The sequence below is a fragment of the Aphelocoma coerulescens genome, chromosome 5 (assembly GCF_041296385.1).
Source record: "Aphelocoma coerulescens isolate FSJ_1873_10779 chromosome 5, UR_Acoe_1.0, whole genome shotgun sequence".
In the NCBI taxonomy this organism is placed as follows: Eukaryota; Metazoa; Chordata; class Aves; order Passeriformes; family Corvidae; genus Aphelocoma; species Aphelocoma coerulescens.
In genome coordinates this window covers 37,863,772-37,882,809 of record NC_091019.1, presented here as the reverse complement: position 1 = coordinate 37,882,809, position 19,038 = coordinate 37,863,772, and the positions used below count along the sequence as shown (strand labels likewise).

General features: G+C 40.0%; 1 protein-coding gene and 1 long non-coding RNA gene across 2 annotated transcripts; one reads left to right on the top strand and one right to left on the bottom strand.

The window, feature by feature from the left end:
- Nucleotides 1-610: 610 nt before the first annotated feature.
- Nucleotides 611-5,991, bottom strand: ACTC1 (actin alpha cardiac muscle 1). Its single transcript, XM_069017715.1, has 7 exons — nt 5,886-5,991; nt 5,143-5,291; nt 3,832-4,156; nt 3,012-3,173; nt 2,708-2,899; nt 1,295-1,476; nt 611-939 (listed from the first exon to the last, which is right to left on the bottom strand). The coding sequence occupies exons 2-7, from the start codon at nt 5,269-5,271 to the stop codon at nt 796-798; spliced, it is 1,134 nt and encodes a 377-aa protein (XP_068873816.1). The 5' UTR covers nt 5,272-5,291; nt 5,886-5,991; the 3' UTR covers nt 611-795.
- An 847-nt stretch (nt 5,992-6,838) lies between these two features.
- LOC138111618 (uncharacterized) lies at nt 6,839-18,470 on the top strand. The gene is made up of 2 exons (XR_011151399.1): nt 6,839-7,545; nt 17,985-18,470. It is a non-coding gene; the product is annotated as an uncharacterized lncRNA (long non-coding RNA).
- The last annotated feature ends 568 nt before the right edge of the window (nt 18,471-19,038 follow it).

The following is a 19,038-nucleotide window of genomic DNA, read 5'->3' as shown; positions in this document are numbered from 1 at the left end:
GTGATTTTAACAATTGTATGTTTATACAGCAAAAGTTTGATTCTTGTGCATTAGTACAATAAAGACTTCACTTCCTTATCTCTGGCTTTGAAGAGATAGGGGAAGATGAGTAGGCCGTCAGTTTTAATTAATGTTTTGTCATAAGTACTTATAGCTGACAGAAAACAATTGTATGACTCTTTAGGACTGAGATAATTATTTATAAATCTCATTCTAAATGTATTAACATAATTCTTTCACAGAAGCTTTGGCTTTCAATAAATGAGTATTAAAATGTCTGGGTTACAATAAATGCAAAAGAAGAATCTTTCTAAACTGACTGAGTGAGTATGAGAGGTTTCCTTTCACTTGTTCCACTTACTGGGTCTACCCTCAAGGCTTTTTCTTTATAAGCCTTGAAATATATTGCTTCTTTTGTTTCAAGTTTCAAAATTAAAACTATAAAGTGTAAATTCTTACTAATAGAAAACCATGACCTAACATGTCTACATCAGTTAAGACATGGATGCAGTAAAAGTATTCATAGGTCTCATGGGAGTTTCAAAACCCCAGGGGTTTAGCCTCATTTTTTTGGACCAAAAAATGCTTAAAATAAAACAAAAGACAATAATTTGTAGGTTGCAAGTCCCAGATCTCGTTTATTTATAAAGCAATAAATATTAGAAGCACAAATAAATTGCACGGGTGTGTAAACAAACTGTACAATGACTGAAGAGTTCGGGAAGGTTTGCCAGAAGACTCCAAGAAGCATACTGTCGTCATCCTGAGTGGGAAGTAAATTGAGGGGGGAAGTGCTTAGAAGCACTTGCGGTGTACAATGGATGGACCAGCTTCATCATACTCCTGTTTACTGATCCACATTTGCTGGAAGGTGGACAGAGATGCTAGAATGGAGCCACCAATCCAGACAGAATACTTGCGTTCAGGAGGGGCAATGATCTAGGATAAAGAAAAGCAAAAAAATCTTCACTTCTGAACAACGAATCCATATCATCAATGCTCATAGTCAATCAAACCACTGGGTATTTCCTTAAGCAAGTAAAGAACTTTCCTACAACAGTATCGATCTTCAGCAGCTCTTACAACACATGTAATGATTTAAATAAATCTGTAATCATATTTTCTTCTATTCTAACACTTGATTCTAACCAATTATTCTGATCAAATGGAATTTCTGCTCATTTGTCCATCAGCTGTTGATCTCATTTTGAGTTGTTCCTATATCCCAGTTTAATGAAGTACACATTGTCTCCATCTTTATCCACATTTTATAAAACAGAGTCAAATTCCTTACCTTGATCTTCATAGTGCTAGGAGCAAGAGCAGTGATTTCTTTCTGCATGCGATCAGCAATGCCGGGGTACATTGTTGTACCACCTGAGAGGACGTTGTTAGCGTAGAGGTCCTTACGGATATCAATATCACACTTCATGATACTGTTGTAGGTAGTTTCATGGATACCAGCAGATTCCATACCTTGAGAAAAAAAAAGACAGTAGGCCAGTAAATTATACAAGAGTTCTTCACGAGACAAAACTGTGGCATTTCTCCTCATCATTAATATAAACTTCTATGGCCTTTTTCTTGTAAAAATAATTACTGATTATAAAGTGTTACAGAAAAATATAAAAAAATAGAATTACAAAACTAACTTAGAAAATTAACATTATTTGTCAGAAAAGGTAACAATCATAATGCATGTGCAAAGGCAAGAGACCCAAAACATACAGTGAGAGAGAGAACAAGTAGACATGCAAGATAAACTCATTTAGTATATGGCAATGGAGGAAAGGTATCTAAAACAGAAAACATGAGTATTGGTTTGTGTCAGTCTCACTAAAAGCATTAGTGGAATATAGTAAAGACAGCAATGAAGACAATAGAAATAGCTGAAGTAGAAATAAAGAAGACAATAGTAACTTCTTCTTCAGTCAACTCAAAATTCAGTCTGTTCTATTCAGAATCACCAAGGCAAGACAACCACGACATGGAATAAGATATTAGTACTTGATGATAAGAAGAAAGAAACAAGAAGCAAGTGTTTGTAGGTTGTGTTCCAATTTATTAATTTCAACAGGTGCTGCCTGAAAGGGCTGACACTGGATCCACGGTAAGATGTCAGCTGATGAACAACTGCCTGTTTTGCTTGGGACTTAAGAGTATAAACATTTGCTGTATCCGTCAGCTGCATGCATAACCAGCAAAGCCTTCCATCTCGACCATGGTAATGTTTAATTACAGTGCATATAAATATACACACACCTTCACTCCATGTCCTTCTCTCTGACACTTTACTTCTTCATGGAAATAGATACTGTTTCGAGTGTAAGTGCAAATACAGCACTGAAAGCTATTCTTGCCATCAGTGACACAGAATTATAAAATGTCTTGAGCTGGAAGGGATCCATACAGATCATGGAATCCAACTCCTTAATGATGATATTTTAACTGTATGTTTTATCATGAAAAGTTTGTGACCCTAAAACTTGATCTAAAACTTGCAACAAGAGCCCAAAACTCAGCTAATTACCAGACTGAGCTCACATCAAGCCCATCTTACAGGAACCAAAGGATCTAAATCATTATTTATTCATGTCTGATTTTGTGCCAAATTTAGCAGGAAGCAGGAAGAGGAGCAGGGCACCTTCCAAATCTTCTGATTCATTCATACCTCCTACAGAAAGGAGAATTTCCTGGGAACACTTACCAATAAAGGATGGCTGGAATAAGGTTTCAGGGCAGCGGAAACGTTCGTTACCAATTGTGATCACCTGACCGTCGGGCAATTCATAGCTCTTTTCCAGAGAGGAGGAAGAGGCAGCAGTGGCCATTTCATTCTCAAAGTCCAGTGCAACATAGCACAGTTTCTCTTTGATATCACGAACAATCTCACGTTCAGCTGTAGATATAGGAGAATCAAATCAAGCTTTGGATAAGCACAGTACTGGAGAAGATGATCAGCCAAGAGATACATGAGGATTTTCACAGTAGGGAAAAGCTGAAGGACTGACCTGTTGTCACAAAGGAGTAGCCACGCTCCGTGAGGATCTTCATGAGGTAGTCAGTCAGATCCCTGCCAGCCAGGTCCAGACGCATGATAGCATGAGGCAAGGCATAGCCTTCATAAATAGGTACATTGTGGGTGACACCATCTCCAGAATCAAGAACAATACCTGGGAGACAAATGTCAGAGAGCAGCTGGAATTACCTAGCAAATGCTTAGAGTCCTTAGACACATGAGGTATCAGGAAAAACAGCAAAATAAATGATTTTTCAGGCAGTATAAAGAAGATTAATTCTTTTTCAGTCACAAAGATCTTTCCAGTTCTTTCTGCCTTTGCTTGCCTGGACATTCTTGTTTGGTGGGAATTTTTGCACAGAACAGTTGTTCCATTAATATTTTAAGCTAATCCATAAGAGTAGTCTTCCACTGCTACTACACTGACCAATAAGAATATTTGCAACAGTGACTGTCTTGATCTGATAACAGGCATCTTTTGGTCCAGTTCAAACCCTTAATCTGGTGTAACACTTTTGCAACTGCAGTAACCCTACATGAAATATCTCCTCATTTGGGCTACAACAAGCAGTGGCAGAGTCAGCTCCATGGTGTCTCTCCAAAAGCAATGCAGATAGTCTATGGAAAGAGCACTGTGGGCCTATTTCACACTGGCTTTTATGCTACTGTTATTGTTAATTGCTAAAAACTAAAAATATCTATTTTTCTGTAAATTTGAATGAGTTATGGTGTGTTTTCCTATTTGGAATGGGAAGGAAGGAGAGTTTCTGAAAGGAAATAGAATCTAAATGGTGTTTATTTGTTCATTTTACCTGTTGTACGGCCAGAGGCATACAGGGACAGCACAGCCTGGATTGCCACATACATAGCAGGCACGTTGAAGGTCTCAAACATTATCTGGGTCATCTTTTCACGGTTAGCTTTAGGGTTCAAGGGGGCTTCTGTGAGCAAAGTAGGGTGTTCCTCAGGGGCCACACGGAGTTCATTGTAGAAAGTGTGGTGCCAGATCTTTTCCATATCATCCCAGTTGGTGATGATGCCGTGTTCAATTGGATATTTCAAAGTAAGGATACCTCTTTTGCTCTGAGCTTCATCACCCACATAAGAATCTTTCTGACCCATACCAACCATAACACCCTAAGAGAAGAAAACACAGAAAATAATTATTTGAGGAAGGCAATATCACAGAGCCCAAAAAACCACATCGCAGACAACTGGCATGAAGTTGTGTCAGGGGAGGTTTAGGCGGATATTAGAAAAAGGTTCTTCACCCAGAGGGTGGTTGGGCACTGGAACAGGCTCCCCAGGGAAGTGGTCACAGCACTGGCTCTGACAGAGTTCAAGAAGTGCTTGGACAATGCTCTCAGGCACAGGGTGTGACTCCCAGGGCTGTCCCATGCAGGGCCAGGAACTGGACTTTGACAATCCTTGTTGGTCCCTTCCAAGCCAGGATATTCTATGATTCTGCAATTCTAACTATCTCATTTCCAGGAAAGGTGCTAGCAGTCACACCCCAGAAAGGCTGTTTGGGAAAATAAATTTAATATTTTTAAAATATTAAGTCAACAGAATTTGAGGTGTTCTCATAAAATCTTTTTTCCTTCCATCAGATGAATGGATTTTCCCCCATTTATAATACACCTCTTATTTTCAGTTGCTTCTTTCAAAAATTTGACTGAAAGTAAACTGCACAGTATCACAAGCAGGAAAAGGAGTTTGTAAACAGGAAGATACAGAGGGAAATTAGCATTCTAGTGAAGGAAGATACTCCATATTACTACACAGCCTCAGCAGTAATTTACCAAGGATGAAAAAAAAAAAATTGCAAATGTTTTAATTTAAAAAAAAGGAAAAAAAAGGAAAAGAAAGGCATTATGAACTTTATGAACTTTTCCCCAAAGAAATTGTAGGAGAAAAAGGAGGCATGGGACAGCCAAACAGGGAAGTTAAGAAAACACTGGCCAGACCTGGGAATGTATAATCAGTACTATCGCAAGAGGTGAGCAGACGAGAGGGTGGGGTACTTCGTACACGGCAGAAGAACTGATGGAAGGGGAAAGTGGAGGCGACGCCTAAAGAGAGTGGGATGCTCTGTCCTGCCTCGGTCCTGCCTCTCTGTTTACCTGGTGCCTCGGGCGACCGACGATGGACGGGAAAACGGCCCTGGGGGCATCGTCTCCGGCAAAGCCCGCCTTGACCAGCCCCGAGCCATTGTCGCACACCAGTGCGGTGGTTTCCTCGTCGTCACACATCTTCGGAAGGAAGCTCGAACCTGGAAAACAGCACGGTGGCACGCTCAGAGCCCCGCGGGCAGCCCCTCCGCGCCCTCCCGCTCGCCATCCCGGAGGGCACTGCCGGCGCGGATTGCTGCGGCGGGAGCGGGAAATTTGAGTCGTCCCGGGAGGATGCTCCACGACTCGTGGGCAGGGCTCTAAACGGGATCCGTCACCCGCTTTCTTCTACCCGCTTTAAAAGCCGCCCCAGCTTGCAGGACGCTCAATTTGGGCGTCATTAGCGGATCCCTCGGGCCGCGGACCGAAAAGGGAGGGAAAGCTTTTTAAATCGCAGAGATCTGTCCTGCCCAGAGCGCTTCGCGGGCGGCGAAGGTCGCGCCGCGTCGGAGCGCGGCGGGCGATGCTGCGCGGCCGGGGCCGGGGCCGGGGCCGGGCGGTGTTCCCGGCGGAAACAGCGCTCAGCCGGGAGCTGCACGGCCCGGGCACCGGCTGCACCCGCACCACCGGCGTCCGCCGCCCGGCGGGGCCTCCCATCCACCCCTCCCAAGTATTCCATCCTGTCCCGTCTCGCCCCATCCCACCGATGCCTCCTGCCCGCCCCGCGCGGCTGCGGGTGCCGCCGCGCTACTCACCAAACCAGCACCGGCGGCGGGGGGCGGAGGAGGAGACCCTGGGTGCTGGCTCGGCGGAGACGCCCCAATTTATACCCCCCTAGGGGCAGCGTCGTCCGGGGCCGCGGCGGGCCGGGGCAGCCACCTTCTCCTTATTTGGTCGGCTCCGCGCCACTGAGCGGCCGCGCAGCCATGAATGGAGCCGGGCCAGCCCCGGCGCGGCGCGGCCGCCCGGCCCATGTATGGCAGGCGCGGGGCAGCGCGGCCCCAGCCGCCGCATGGCCAAATAGGGAGCCCAGCGCAGCCCCCGGGGGTCAGCGCCGCCGGGCAGGGGCCGGGAAGGTGCCGCCGTGCCCGCAGCCCGGCTCGGGCCCCGCGGTCAGCACCCGCCGGTGCCCCGCCAGGTGCGGCGCCTCAAATTCATGATGCTTGGGCTTGGCGGAGGAGGGTGCGAGGGAAGCCGCACGGGTGTTTTCTTCCCGGCTTTTGATTTTTCCACCGAAACAAAGGCCAGTCGAGCTCATCTTTAATCAACGAGTGATGAGGTTACTTCGGTGCCAACAATTGAGGCTCCTCTCCTGCATGCAGGCAGCCTCTGCTCTCTGTGTTGCCTTAGGAAGGAGCACTGCACACTCAATTTTTTTTAAACTTTGATGAGCACATGCTGCAAAAATCACCCTTTTCTCTGCTTTTGGCTGACATCTATAGCACAAAATGGGATATGATTATTTATGTTAATATGCATAGACTTAAACTCCTTATTTTTGCGCTTTTAATGCACATCAGATCAGTAAGAGATAGGGCAGAGGATGAGATATGGGAATAACTTGGACAAAAACCAGCTATGGTATTAATGTAATGTGACAGTTGTTTTCCTGCTCAGTTGTTGAAACATCCTCATTGATAATTTGTTCCAGCGGTGGAACCTAGAAAATCCATGTGTCTTCAGGACTTTTTTTTGTTTGTTAAAAATAGAAAGACTGGAGAGGCATCCCTTGAGTGGGTTTGGCCTGGTATGTGAAAGCAGAGATTGTCAACTCATGTCCCAGAGAAACTCATTATAGTGTGGAGTACAGTGTCTTCCAGGAGCTCAGCTTGTAAACGGCTCCGTGTCTGCCTGTGACACAATGCTAGGATGCAGGGGGGAGAGTTGAGCTCTGGGACAGAAGGGAATGGTGAGATTCAAAGTCAAGAGGGGAACATTTAAGTGGATCAACTGCTTAAACGCAGGTCCAGTTTAAGAGATGCCACACAAAGGCTGACAGCCATCACATGGTTATTTACGTCTTAAGTTAGGTGGAAGGAAAGAGTTTGTGAATGCTACACAACTGGCAGTCTGGGGGCTTTGAGAAGTGTTGCTGGAAGAGCAATCTTTGCATTGTGGTTTGGCTCTGACAACGTGTGTGACAACTGGAAATCACTATTTGTTTCTAAACGGTATCCAAAGGGGGCGTCAGAGACCCTCAGACTTTAATTTCTTCTGAAATCAGAGATTGTGGAAAAGGTTTCCTTGTTTCTAGCACAATTAATGAGGTGGTTAGCTCCACCCCAACCCCAGTTTATCTTGAGTTTGTGCCCAATTATGAGCACAACTCTGAAAGAGATGGCAGCTGCAAACTTCTTGGACATTAATAGCTCCTGCTTTTCTTTAAATGCCTCGAGGAAAGAGAACCTCTTCCAGGTGAGACACCATTTGTGTACAGAGTTTTGTATGTATATTTAATACATGAGTATATATAAATATATATGCACATATATATTTTATATGCATGTATATATATGTGTGTATATACATGTGTATATCTATGTGTATATACATCTATATATATTTTTATATATTGCTCTTTTTTCTTAGCTACCTAAGAAAGACTGTGTAGGACTGTGAAATACAGTGACCTCAAAAGGTCAAAGCAGCAAAACACTGTGCTTCAATGCCTCTGCTCTGGACAAACTTCGGCTCTTTGTTTGTTTTGTCTTGATGGAAAATCAACCAAAGTCAATACTGGTGGGATAAGGACCTCAAGAGAGTATATATTTATCAAAATTGATCAGGCACACGTAACAGGGACTTGGAAATGTTTTGGTGATAGCGATGCCTATTTATATAAGAATTCATATATATGCAAGGATTTCTAAGCAAATACACCCTGGCACAGAGCACCATTTCAAAGAAAAAAAATACCATATGCTGCTTTCAATTCTAAAAAGTCAGCATATTTTACCCGATGGTAAGTTGCCATATATAGTTTAAATCTGCTTCTTTTTTTCCCTAGCACATCTTTTCTACAGAAACCATATAATGTGAGGGATTGAGCAGCTTTGCCAGCACTAGAGATTAGTTTATAATGTTATCTCAGCTGTTCCTTGGTTCAGAGGTGTTGCAGTATTTACATAGAAGTCCACTGCTGATAGCCGCACTGAATTCCTCCCCAATCAGACCCTCTCTGACACATCCTACATTCCCTTTGGCTAGAGAGAGACAGACTCTCCTGAAACTGAGACAGAGCTAGCCCTCACTGAAAAACTACGAGACAGTTTGTATTTTCTTGTTTACTTTCTAACTAAATTTCAGCTTTCTCTACCATCTCCTCAAGTTTTACATTTCTAATCTAGCAGGACTCACAGTTAGGATCCTGATGCCCTTGAGAACTCATCAATCCACACACCAACACACTCCCATATATTGCAAGGTCAAATGAAAAGGGCACCACACAATGTACTTAATTCCAAAATATCACTTCCTGCCTTGTAGCCTTTTGAAAATTGCCCAGCTAAAGGTATTCCTTTGGCCAAAATAATTCTTCTTTCTGCAATAAAGTGTTATTGCAGCCTCTAGAAGATTAGAGAAGCAAACAGGGAAGCAAAAACCTACTGAAGTATGTTATGCAATGTCATCTACAGGAAAAACCCTCTAGCTCTGACTGACCAGGGCCCCCACATGCTGTGTACATTTCTCATGACTTAGCTGTTGGGAATGACCCCAGAGACAAGGGAAACACAGCCAGTACAGGGTGTTGGAGAGCAGACAGATCTGCAGTGGACGTGATCTGCATGTCCCTAGAACAGCCTGAACACACAGGAGCATGAAGCCTCAATGTGTATGATTATTAATAGGAGAACAAAATTAAGTATATGTATGTCTGTGTATATATAGAGAGATGTGTATATATATATATATATATATATATATATATATATATATATATATATATGAGACACAGGCATGTAGGCAAAACTGGATGTGTTATTCAACCAAAAAAACACTGTTGTGACTGCAGCCAAAATCGTAACATGAGTCCTTACCTCTGCATGGTAAAAATGTGAATAAAAAATCACACTGTGATCTCATGATGCCTAGAAATCCTCACAACTGCTATTCATCTTTTGACTAAAAAAACCAAGAAAGCTTAAAATATAGCCATGATTCTTTAAAATCTTTAAAGCATAGAACACTTATTACAACAGACTTCAGATTATTTACAGTAGTTAGCTATGTGTTCAGAAATTTCAAATGTGTGGGATCAGATCCTCCCTGTATTTTTTAGTTCAGCCTTTCAGATGATAATTTTTTTTCTGTAAATGTCCCAATAAAATCAATACATTTTTATAATATACCAAACAATTTTATGTACAGTATACCCTGGCCTAGCAGATTTTATAGCAACTTCTCACTTAAAATCTGCTATTTCTAAATCCAATGGATGTTGACATACAAAATCTGTCCTAGCACAGAGCCAAATGTTACCTCTCTTAAGCCTCAGGCCAGTGTAGTATTTGAAAGAAATCTTACATTTTCAAGAATAAGAAGAAAATGCCATTCTGACAGGTTTTCTTTTGTCTCACAACAGTAGCTTGGAGTTATATGGTCTTTAGAAATATAAGCAGCATTGCAACAGAGTCTTGTTGATGGACAGAAGTCCTGATGAGATGAGAATGCCAAACATGCACTAGATGGTGAAAATCACTGTCATTGAAGGAGTCACCGTCACAAAGGAGCCATATGCTGTTGCCATTGTCTGTGCAGTTATGAGTCCCTGTGTGCACGCACATACAAAGAGAAGCCAGAGAAGCCAGTTCTGCAGTCACCACAAATATGAAATTATTCCCTGTGAAACTATTGAAGTCTTGAACCTTCCATGTAAGAAATCTTTCTCCTAAAAGAAAGTCTCCAAATTTAATAATCACACTGTCTGATAAACTTTTCCAGAGAATTCATTGGGTGTTTCTCTTTCTTATGTCTCATCCACCCTAGTATTAGCCCATGTTTCATGCTCAATACATTCCTTGTCTTCTCAGCATTTAAACCCTTCACATAATTGCAGGCAGTTATCATCTCTCTACATCTTTCTCTCACTCACTCATGTACTGGTGCACTTCTATAATTAACCTAAAACATCTTAAGAGTGTGGTGAAAGGGTAAAATCATGAGGTGGGCACTGGCAGTTAGAGATGCAGCTAGAACATCTTGTAATGGAGCTGAGAGGTTTAGGCATGGGCAGCATAAGTGGAGGTGAGTGGCAGTGAAAGGAATCTCACTCTCCAGAGGTATTATTTGCCACATGTCAGTTCCAAATACAGGATGAGATTGTCATGTCCGTTCTTCCCCCTTTGCAGTGGAAGGAGAGCTCAGAGCGCGCCAGGAGGTCCTGTGTGCCTGCACAGGAGGAGTGTCTTGGTTCCAGGAGGGCTTTGCATCCCTCGCAAGCCAGCATGCAGCAGGCAGGGCAGGGTAGGACTCCAGCATGTCACAGCATGGAGACCAGTCTACACTGAAATAAAACAGCCCAGCGAAACTGCTGCAGCTTAGGCTGCTCAGGATGTCTTATGCACTGAGAGATCAAGAGGACAGAAAAATGTCCACAACACTTCAGCTGTTGCCAGCATGTATCTAGGTTGGAAATCCTTGCAGTGTCTCTGAGAGATAGGTGCTATACTTCAGAAAGCTGATAAAGCAGTATTTTTATCAGTATTTATGAGTCTCATTTCTACTATTGTTGTTGGGTTTTTTCAGTCAGAAAACACATCTGACCTAAACTTGAGGAAAGATGGAATATGAAGAAAAACTTGGTGTATGTTCAGTATCATATAATCATAATTTGATACTTGATGAGTCTCTGGCTGCTGGTACAGAATCAATATATAACAATTTCAAAGACAATGGCTAATTGCTATATGTACTAAAGACAGTTATACAATACTTTATATTAGGAATATTTCAAAAACCCATCAGTGCTAAAGGCTAAATTCTGCCTAGTTAAGTGAAATTTGTGATTATTTTTATTTAAATTATATTTCCTTCTTATGTGACTGCAAAAAGCTCAGATTAGCAGAATGATCACTCAGGAAGTATAATTAAATGACATGGGACCTTAGTAGATATTTAATTAGTATATACATTAGGTAGATTTACACCTAGAAATTTTGAAGATGACAAAGGAGAACAGTGAGAGAGGGAGAAAGAACACAACACATACTCAGAAATTTGCAAAGGAACTTCCTCATCCAGATTTATGTCTCACTCCACCTTCAGTCTCCCCCAAGCTCACTGCACTCTTGGGTATTTTTGCCATAGATTCTGCCCTTGTCACGTTCTATAGAGAGTGATAAGGACTTCATAGCCTATTGCTTTGCAAATTTAGCGTTTTGAAAACTGCTACCAGACCAGTGTCATGAGCAGATGCAAATCTGCTACTAGTGGTGTTGTTTCCAGCACACTGCTGTAACCTCCCAGTGTAATCAAGTTCTCTTCTGTAAGCCCTCTGCAAGGTCTGAGTCACAGCCACCTCTGGTAGTTCATGTTCAAGCTGAGTGGTTGACACACCTGAAGGATGGGATGCCATCCAGAGGGACCTGAACAAGCTCAAGATATGTGGCCATGGGAATCTGATGAGTTTTAACAAGACCAAGTGCTGGTGCTGCACCTGGGTCAGGGCAACCCCAGGTACCAACACTGGCTGGGGATGAACACATCGAGAGCAGCCCTGCCCAGAAGGACTTGGGGGTGCTGCTGGGTGAGAGGCTGGACATGACCCAGCCATGGGCACTCCCAGCCCAGAGAGCCAAGCGTGTCCTGGGCTGCATCCAGAGCAGCGTGGGCAGCAGGGAGAGGGAGGGGATTCTGCTCTGCTCTGGTGAGACCCCACCTGCAGTGCTGCATCCAGCTCTGGGGTCCCAGCACAGGAAGGACATGGACCTGCTGGAGCGAGTCCACAGGAGGGACACAGAGATGATCAGAGGGATGGAGCACCTCTCCTATGAGGAAAGGCTGAGAGAATTGGGATTGTTCAGCCTTGAAAAAGGAGGGCTTTGGGGTGATCTAATTGTGGCCTTCCAGGACCTGAAAGTTGCGTGCAAGAAAGATGCACAGGGACTTTTTACAAGAGCCTGGAGTGACAGGACAAGGGGGAATGGCTTCAAACTGAAAGAGAGTAGGTTTAGATTAGACATTAGGAAGAAATTCTTTTAATTTGAAACTAAAGGAACCCGAATCCACCAGCTGCTGCAAAGTAATGTGTGAGTTTCCAGATTGTTTCTCAGCTGCCTTTTAGTTTTCCAGAATCAGAGGCAGATGTCTCATGATTACAACAAAAGCAGCAATTAAGCAGTCTATTTTAATTGCATTCGCACTAAAGAATTAACCTTTAATAGAGGAAACCATAAAATACTTGCTTTTCTGCTAACCTCTCTGCATGCATTTGCTTGTACTGTGTGTGAAAGCAGGAGGACCAACATTTCTTAATCTGCATAGACCAAGGAGAGAGGGAAGTGATGCTTTACAGATGAGAAGCTAAGCTTCAGCAGGATGAATTCACACTGGAAATTAGCAGTTTATGTAAGAACGGAATCCTACTTCTGAAGACCAATTCTGCCATTGAGTAAGAAGCACTCCATTGCTCTCAGATATGAGTACATAAAATTTTCTGAATCTGTGGTGCATGCAGAGAGTTTGCTTTGCCACAATTCATGGACATATCTTTCTAAAGAAATGTTGTGTTACAAGACCCATGGATTCTGCTGATGCTATTAGGAACACAAAGATATTTGATGATCTCATAAAATTGTGATGGTTTCTACATACAATTTTGCAAAGCTGTGAGATGGTTTAGATAAAAATATCTCAATTATTAACAGAGGATGTAGCTGCACCATGTTACATGGAGGTGCAGTAAGTGGATCCAGGTGTAGAACTGGATAATGCAGAGACTAGTTTGGAAATTTCTGGAAAAAATATTTATCTTGCTAAAAACCAAAGCTACTCCAAAATACATTTACCCCAAAAGTTTGCTACTCCGTTTTTCAGAGAATGCTCTCAAGTCATCTCATTTCATTTTCTTACAGTTTAAAAAAAATCCAGAAAGCTGCAGATTTACTTTGCAGAAAAACACTGCCTGAATTACAAAGAAAAAAATTTATTTGATGGAAACTATTTTTTCACAAATTTTGTTTCTAAGTATTTTCAGGATTTTTGCCCCCTAGACAAATTCAATAGAAAAATTACTTTTGTGCCACCATTTTCAAAAGATGAAAAATAATCTCAAACATAACAGTTTATTAATCAAAGCTAAAACTCTCATAACCAAAATGAAAGTTCTCTGGAATCTTGCTGACCATTAGATTCCCTTGAAAATTGAGCAATTAGCAATTAAGCAATTAGCTACAAGATTGAAGAAGCTTCCACAAAGTTACCTTATAAAGAGAGTTTATGTAATATAAGAAAAATCCTATAAGAGTAAGTTCATGTATTGTATTGCATATCATGTTACAAATGCAAATTCTATCCAATTTTTGCCATTAATTTCCCATTATGCCCAGTAAGAAAGAGAGAGAGAGAGAGAGATTGAGAGAAAGAGAAGGTATAATTCAAAAATATACCCTTACCCCTGAAGGAATTGTTATGTAATATGGGTTCCATTTTCTGAATTTTCAGTCAGCCACTGGATCACAAATTTTACTTTTACAGGGAACCTATAATACGATCACCTTTTTTTGTGCAGGTATGGCTTAAGCTTTTTACCAGATTTTATCAATAGTTACTTCCATAGTGTGTTTTATAAAGAACACCCAAATATTTACAAAATCTATATCCTACAATGAGCTATCTTCAGTAAAGCAATCTTAATTCCAATCCAGAATTTCCATAATGCATTCAGTACAACTAATAAGAATCCATAGCAGACTGACCTTTTTCATTTTACCCATAAAAATGTATGTGTAACATTTTAACGGTACTGACAGACTTTTAAGATCTCAGAGAGCATCTCAGAGAGCATTTATTAAGATACTCCTATTAAGTACCTACAGGCTAAAAAAAATAAAATGGAAAAGCACAGTGAAGTGAGAATAGCAAAAAACGCATTTTAAGCCATTGTAGAATGCTTGGTGGAAACAATTCCAGTGGACTAAAAGGGGATTACTTCCAGGGTTTAATGATTTTCTAAACAGTATTCTAGAATGACAGTGGGAAATATTTTCTGCCAGTACTTATTTTGTCACTTATTTATTCAAAGTCCTAACTATAGGGGAAAAAAGTGAGGGTCTACCTCATTTTTTTGTTAAAAGGCCCTGTTTTATACAAGACTAAGCATTTAGCAAGACTTCATTAACATGATAGAAAATGGGACATTTCTGAGTTAATTGTAGAACAGAATGCTGGATTTCCTATGTATTGGAATACTTTACTCAAGTTACTGTCATCCTTAACATAGAAAGAGGTGTTACTGGTCATCAAACTTATTTGTGCTTGATACAAAGATGTTTAAAATTCAAATTTCAGTTAGCATTTTGTATAAAGCTGTCCAGCATGTACTACAGGTAGGAGTTGTGGACAGCAGCAATAGAATTTTCCATTTAAAATACTGTTAAGGCATAGCTAAAATTTCTATTGATTTTCATTCAATCCTGTAAAGAATTGAAAAACGGGAACTATTCTAAGCTTGGGAACAATGATCCATTGCAGGTGGGGGGTTGAATCATCTCAAAACCCTGGGAAACTTCTGAAAAAAAGGGTCAAATTAAAAGGTTAAATGCATATTTAAGGAACAGGTAATCTACCTAAAATCTCAGTAATTCAAGATCAGAGAAAGTACCAGATGGCATCAGTAAAATCTCAGTGGCGAAAGTTCATAATTTAAGTCAACTGGGGAAAATGTTGCTGAAAATACAGTTTTAATCTGTTGCCTTAAGCATAGTAGATGCTCAGGGAAAAAATAAAGGTCAATTCAATGGTTCATAAAGCAATTATTTCCCCATAAAATATTTTCTAAAATAATACACATGGTACAACCAAAGGCAGTCACCACAAGGAAAATCTAAATGTTTTCCTACTTTTCAAAACGGTATCAAAACTAGCAGGCTACAAGGTTGCCCTCAGAGAAATGGCTCTCATGTCAAGCAGTTGTTTCCAAGTGCAAAACATTTTGGAAAGACCAAGATATTGGATATACACTTGACATAGCTTGATATTAAGAAAATTTCAACTATACCATACTGTATTTCAAAATGAGATAAAATGGCCTTAAGACTTAGGATTCAGCAAAAATTAGTAAAAAAGAATAGCTAGTGGCTGAGTGTTCCAAGTCATCTCTCGTATTGCAGGTGGAACCAACATACCTGTGCCAAATCTCTAGATTCCTGCTGAGTGAGAGGCAACTAAGAATTATGTATGCAGCTCCTCCAGCCTACCTTACACTTAGCACACTACACATACTTTTTTGAAAATAACAATCAAAATCGATGATGCTTTCAAAAAATATACCATTTTAAAGGTAAAGGCCTTAAATACTGAATCTCTTTTGAAATGTAAACTTTGTCAAAGCTTTTGGAAACTGAAAATAAATACTTGGTCTTCTGTAAGACTCATCTGCACTGATTCCTTTCTCTGTCATTCATGGTCAAGCCAATTCCCAGTGAAGACCCTATGACAACTCAGGTGAAAATTATCTAAATGGCTGCTGTAAGAATTAAACTACTGTACTCAGAATGCAGGTTCTAAGTACTCAAGTGCAAGAAAAATGGGAATTAACTACAGCAAATTTGGAAACGTGATATGTTTGAGAGGAAATCTATAGAAGAAAGCTTAAGGAGTTCATACAAACTGCACCAAAGTTCTTAATAAACTCTCATTGAATTTTTAGGCTTTGGAGCAAGCCCAAGAAGAGTTGTCTATGTATATTGCTCTCCTATCAAATTAAGAAAGACACAACAACTATTTATAGTTAAATAGAAGGCATAAATGCCCAAGGATAAAGAAATATTTATTTGGTAGAACTATAACTAGCATATTTACTCTGGCCATTAATTGTGAATCATTGTGTACCCTACAAAACTGTTAATTTAGGTTGTCACCTTCAAAGGAGTCCAAACCCCAGCAGAAACTGGACTATTCATATTGAACTAAGTGACTGACATATTATTTTGTGGAGTCAATTTCTATAACACCAGGAAGAAGATGAATTTCCATACAAGCATAAAATAAATTCAAGATTAAATAAATAATAGGATGAATATTTAAAATATCGTGTCTAAATATATCCTGAAAATTCAAACAGTTGGCCTGGAAGCATACAAACTAAGAAGCACACAAACTAAGTGAAGTCTCAAAGCCTGAACATTAAGAGAAAAAGACAGAATATGCACTGTAGTTACAGTCTTGGGTTAGCTAACACCCTGCCTCTGTCCTAAAGCTAGTAGTTTTCTGGATCTTCAGAGGTCTTCCAGTTTGATACAGCTAAGATGTTCATGCTTCTTTAGTGAATTTTAAACTCTCAGAATTCCTGTGAGGCTTTTATGCATAAGGCAATGAGGTACAGGTTAAATGACTTACTGATAAACAGGAAATAGTTGATCAATCTGAAAAATTCTTCTTAGAAGTACCACTCCAGTGTTTTAAACATCAGTCCTATAGTCCTCAAATTTTCTAATTATCGCCCATTCCTACTAGTGTTTTGGGGCATGGAATTTTACAGATGACTTTTACATGACCAAATAATTGTCAATATTAAGAAATTCTTTTGCTCAGCCACATTTTCCAAGCTGATCTGCTTGAAAGCCCTGGAAAGTTCTGCTGGTTTCAGCAGTTATACCCACCTGAAGCCAAAGAGGAGTAAGATTCTGAGTTCAATTATTAATAAAAAGGAAATTAGATACTGGAGGCTTTACCTTTAGGGAAATTATCTCAGCAGTATTCAAATGAAAAGAAAAAATAAAATCTTGAGCACAGAAACATAAGGGGTTTGAAAATTACAGCTTAACATATATTCTTGGTTTACCTTGTGCTTCTGGAACTGTTGGGAGAATGTCATAGGATATAAAAATGTCACCACTGCCAAAACAACCAATATGATATCATAGAAGATTAATTACTTAGCATGGAAGCAATCATGTGAGATAGGTGAACTCTAAAAGGAAAACTAAAGGAAGAAAAGATCCTGGTTCTACATAGCACCCAGAAATTTGAGTTAGGGAAAGTATGTTACAAAAGGTAAATGCTGGGTAGATATGTCTGCAAGTAATATTTCAGTAAAGTTAAACATGAGGTTATTGCTTTTCAGGTTGTTCCTCATGACTTTGAATGGACTTTTATTTGTAATACAAATTCATTTGAATTTTCAGATGTAGCATAATTATACTTCAGGTTCCATCATTTATTTATTTTCATGCATCATTACTCTTACAAGAAACTGAAGAATTACAAAAACAGTGCTTGTTTAGTAATGGCCTTTAGGTACATTGTAGGTGATTCTAGTTGGGTTTTTTTTTTTTTGTCTTTCTGTCATTAAAGAGCAGAAGAATATTGGTAAAAAAGAGCAGTGGTGCTACTCATCTTAAACTACCTCCCATCATTCAGAATAAAGCCCTTCCACAGTCAAAGAGAGATAATTTCTCCCTATAGAATTACACACTAATAATGCAGAGCTAAAGAGTTTCTAATACTAGCACAGAACTGTTTAAGAAGTTCTGCCAGAATGAGGTTAAAAGGAGTTTTGTCACACCCCTAGTAATGAAGCAAGCATGGACTGGTTTAGAACACAACAGTATTTCTAATCTAGTAGCAGAATTGTAAATGAGCTTGTGTAAGAGGGTGATTGGCTTGTAAATGTATTTTATTGTTTACTTTAAAAGGATGGACAAAAACCACAAAAGAAAGGTAAAAAAGTGGAGAAGAGGAAGATGAATGAAGAGGAATTATTGTTTCATCTAACTACTGCTGCTCTAACTATCCTGGAGCTGTAACAAACTCTGCCTCCTTTATCAGTTATGGAAGAAACAACAACAAATTAAGAACACTTATGAACTTAGGTGCTCTTTGGAAGAAGTGTGTTTGGGGCTACGAATGCTTGTTTTTGGAATATCTAGAACTGTGGGGTCCTAGTGGGATGCAAGGACCCAAGGGGATGCGCAAGAAAATCCACTGGAGTGCAGGAGGAAAATATTCTTTGTACCATTAATAGATAAAATCAAAAAATATTTTTTAAATTGTGTTTGTTTCATCTTTATCTCATTCACTTTCTAATTTTGTCTTTTTATGTTTTATAGTGTACAGAATGTGTTATTATAATAGCATTCATACATAAGTTATACATTAATAAATATACAAAGATTGGGTGTGCCTATTCCAAAATTATTACTGACAGAGATGTGCAATCAAAAAAGTTTGGAGACCACCAACCTAGAACACTTAATGCTGGAGGCCTATTCCAACAAGGAAATAATAAACAATAGGATGCAGTCCAAAATCTGATCAAGGATGACTGAACAAGTAAACTTTATTAAGTTTAACAGACTGTGATCCAAAATGCAACACAATGAACAACCAAAACACAACAACACAAAACAAAATGCAACAACCCCTTAAGATATACTCAGCACAAGGAATTATACAACTTTTATGTCAAGCATAAAAGCAGCTTTATAAATATAAAAGGGACTTTAACAAAGTAAAGCGTGTAACGGAGAAGGTAGAAAACATCATGAAGGGAAATAAAATCAATTAACAAAACCTCGAATTAAAAAAAGTTTTCAAAAATCTTACAGGAAAGAAAAAGATGGTGCAAATTTTGATGAACTAAACAAAAACCAGGCAAAAATAGGAAAAAATTGAGGAAAGAGTTAAAGAGAATAAAGATGGATAGCACAATAACAGTGAAAGCAAAGAGAAAAGAATGGAGGCTATTCT

Bases quoted from the DNA above. Each gene is read 5' to 3' on its own strand.
- ACTC1 (XM_069017715.1), bottom strand. From the start codon at position 5,271: ATGTGTGACGACGAGGAAACCACCGCACTGGTGTGCGACAATGGCTCG. The intron at 3,174-3,831 runs GTAAAATGAACA...TTTGTCTCCCAG, and splicing joins TGCCTCTGGCCGTACAACAG to GTATTGTTCTTGATTCTGGA. The intron at 940-1,294 runs GTAAGGAATTTG...TCTTTATCCTAG, and splicing joins CTAGCACTATGAAGATCAAG to ATCATTGCCCCTCCTGAACG.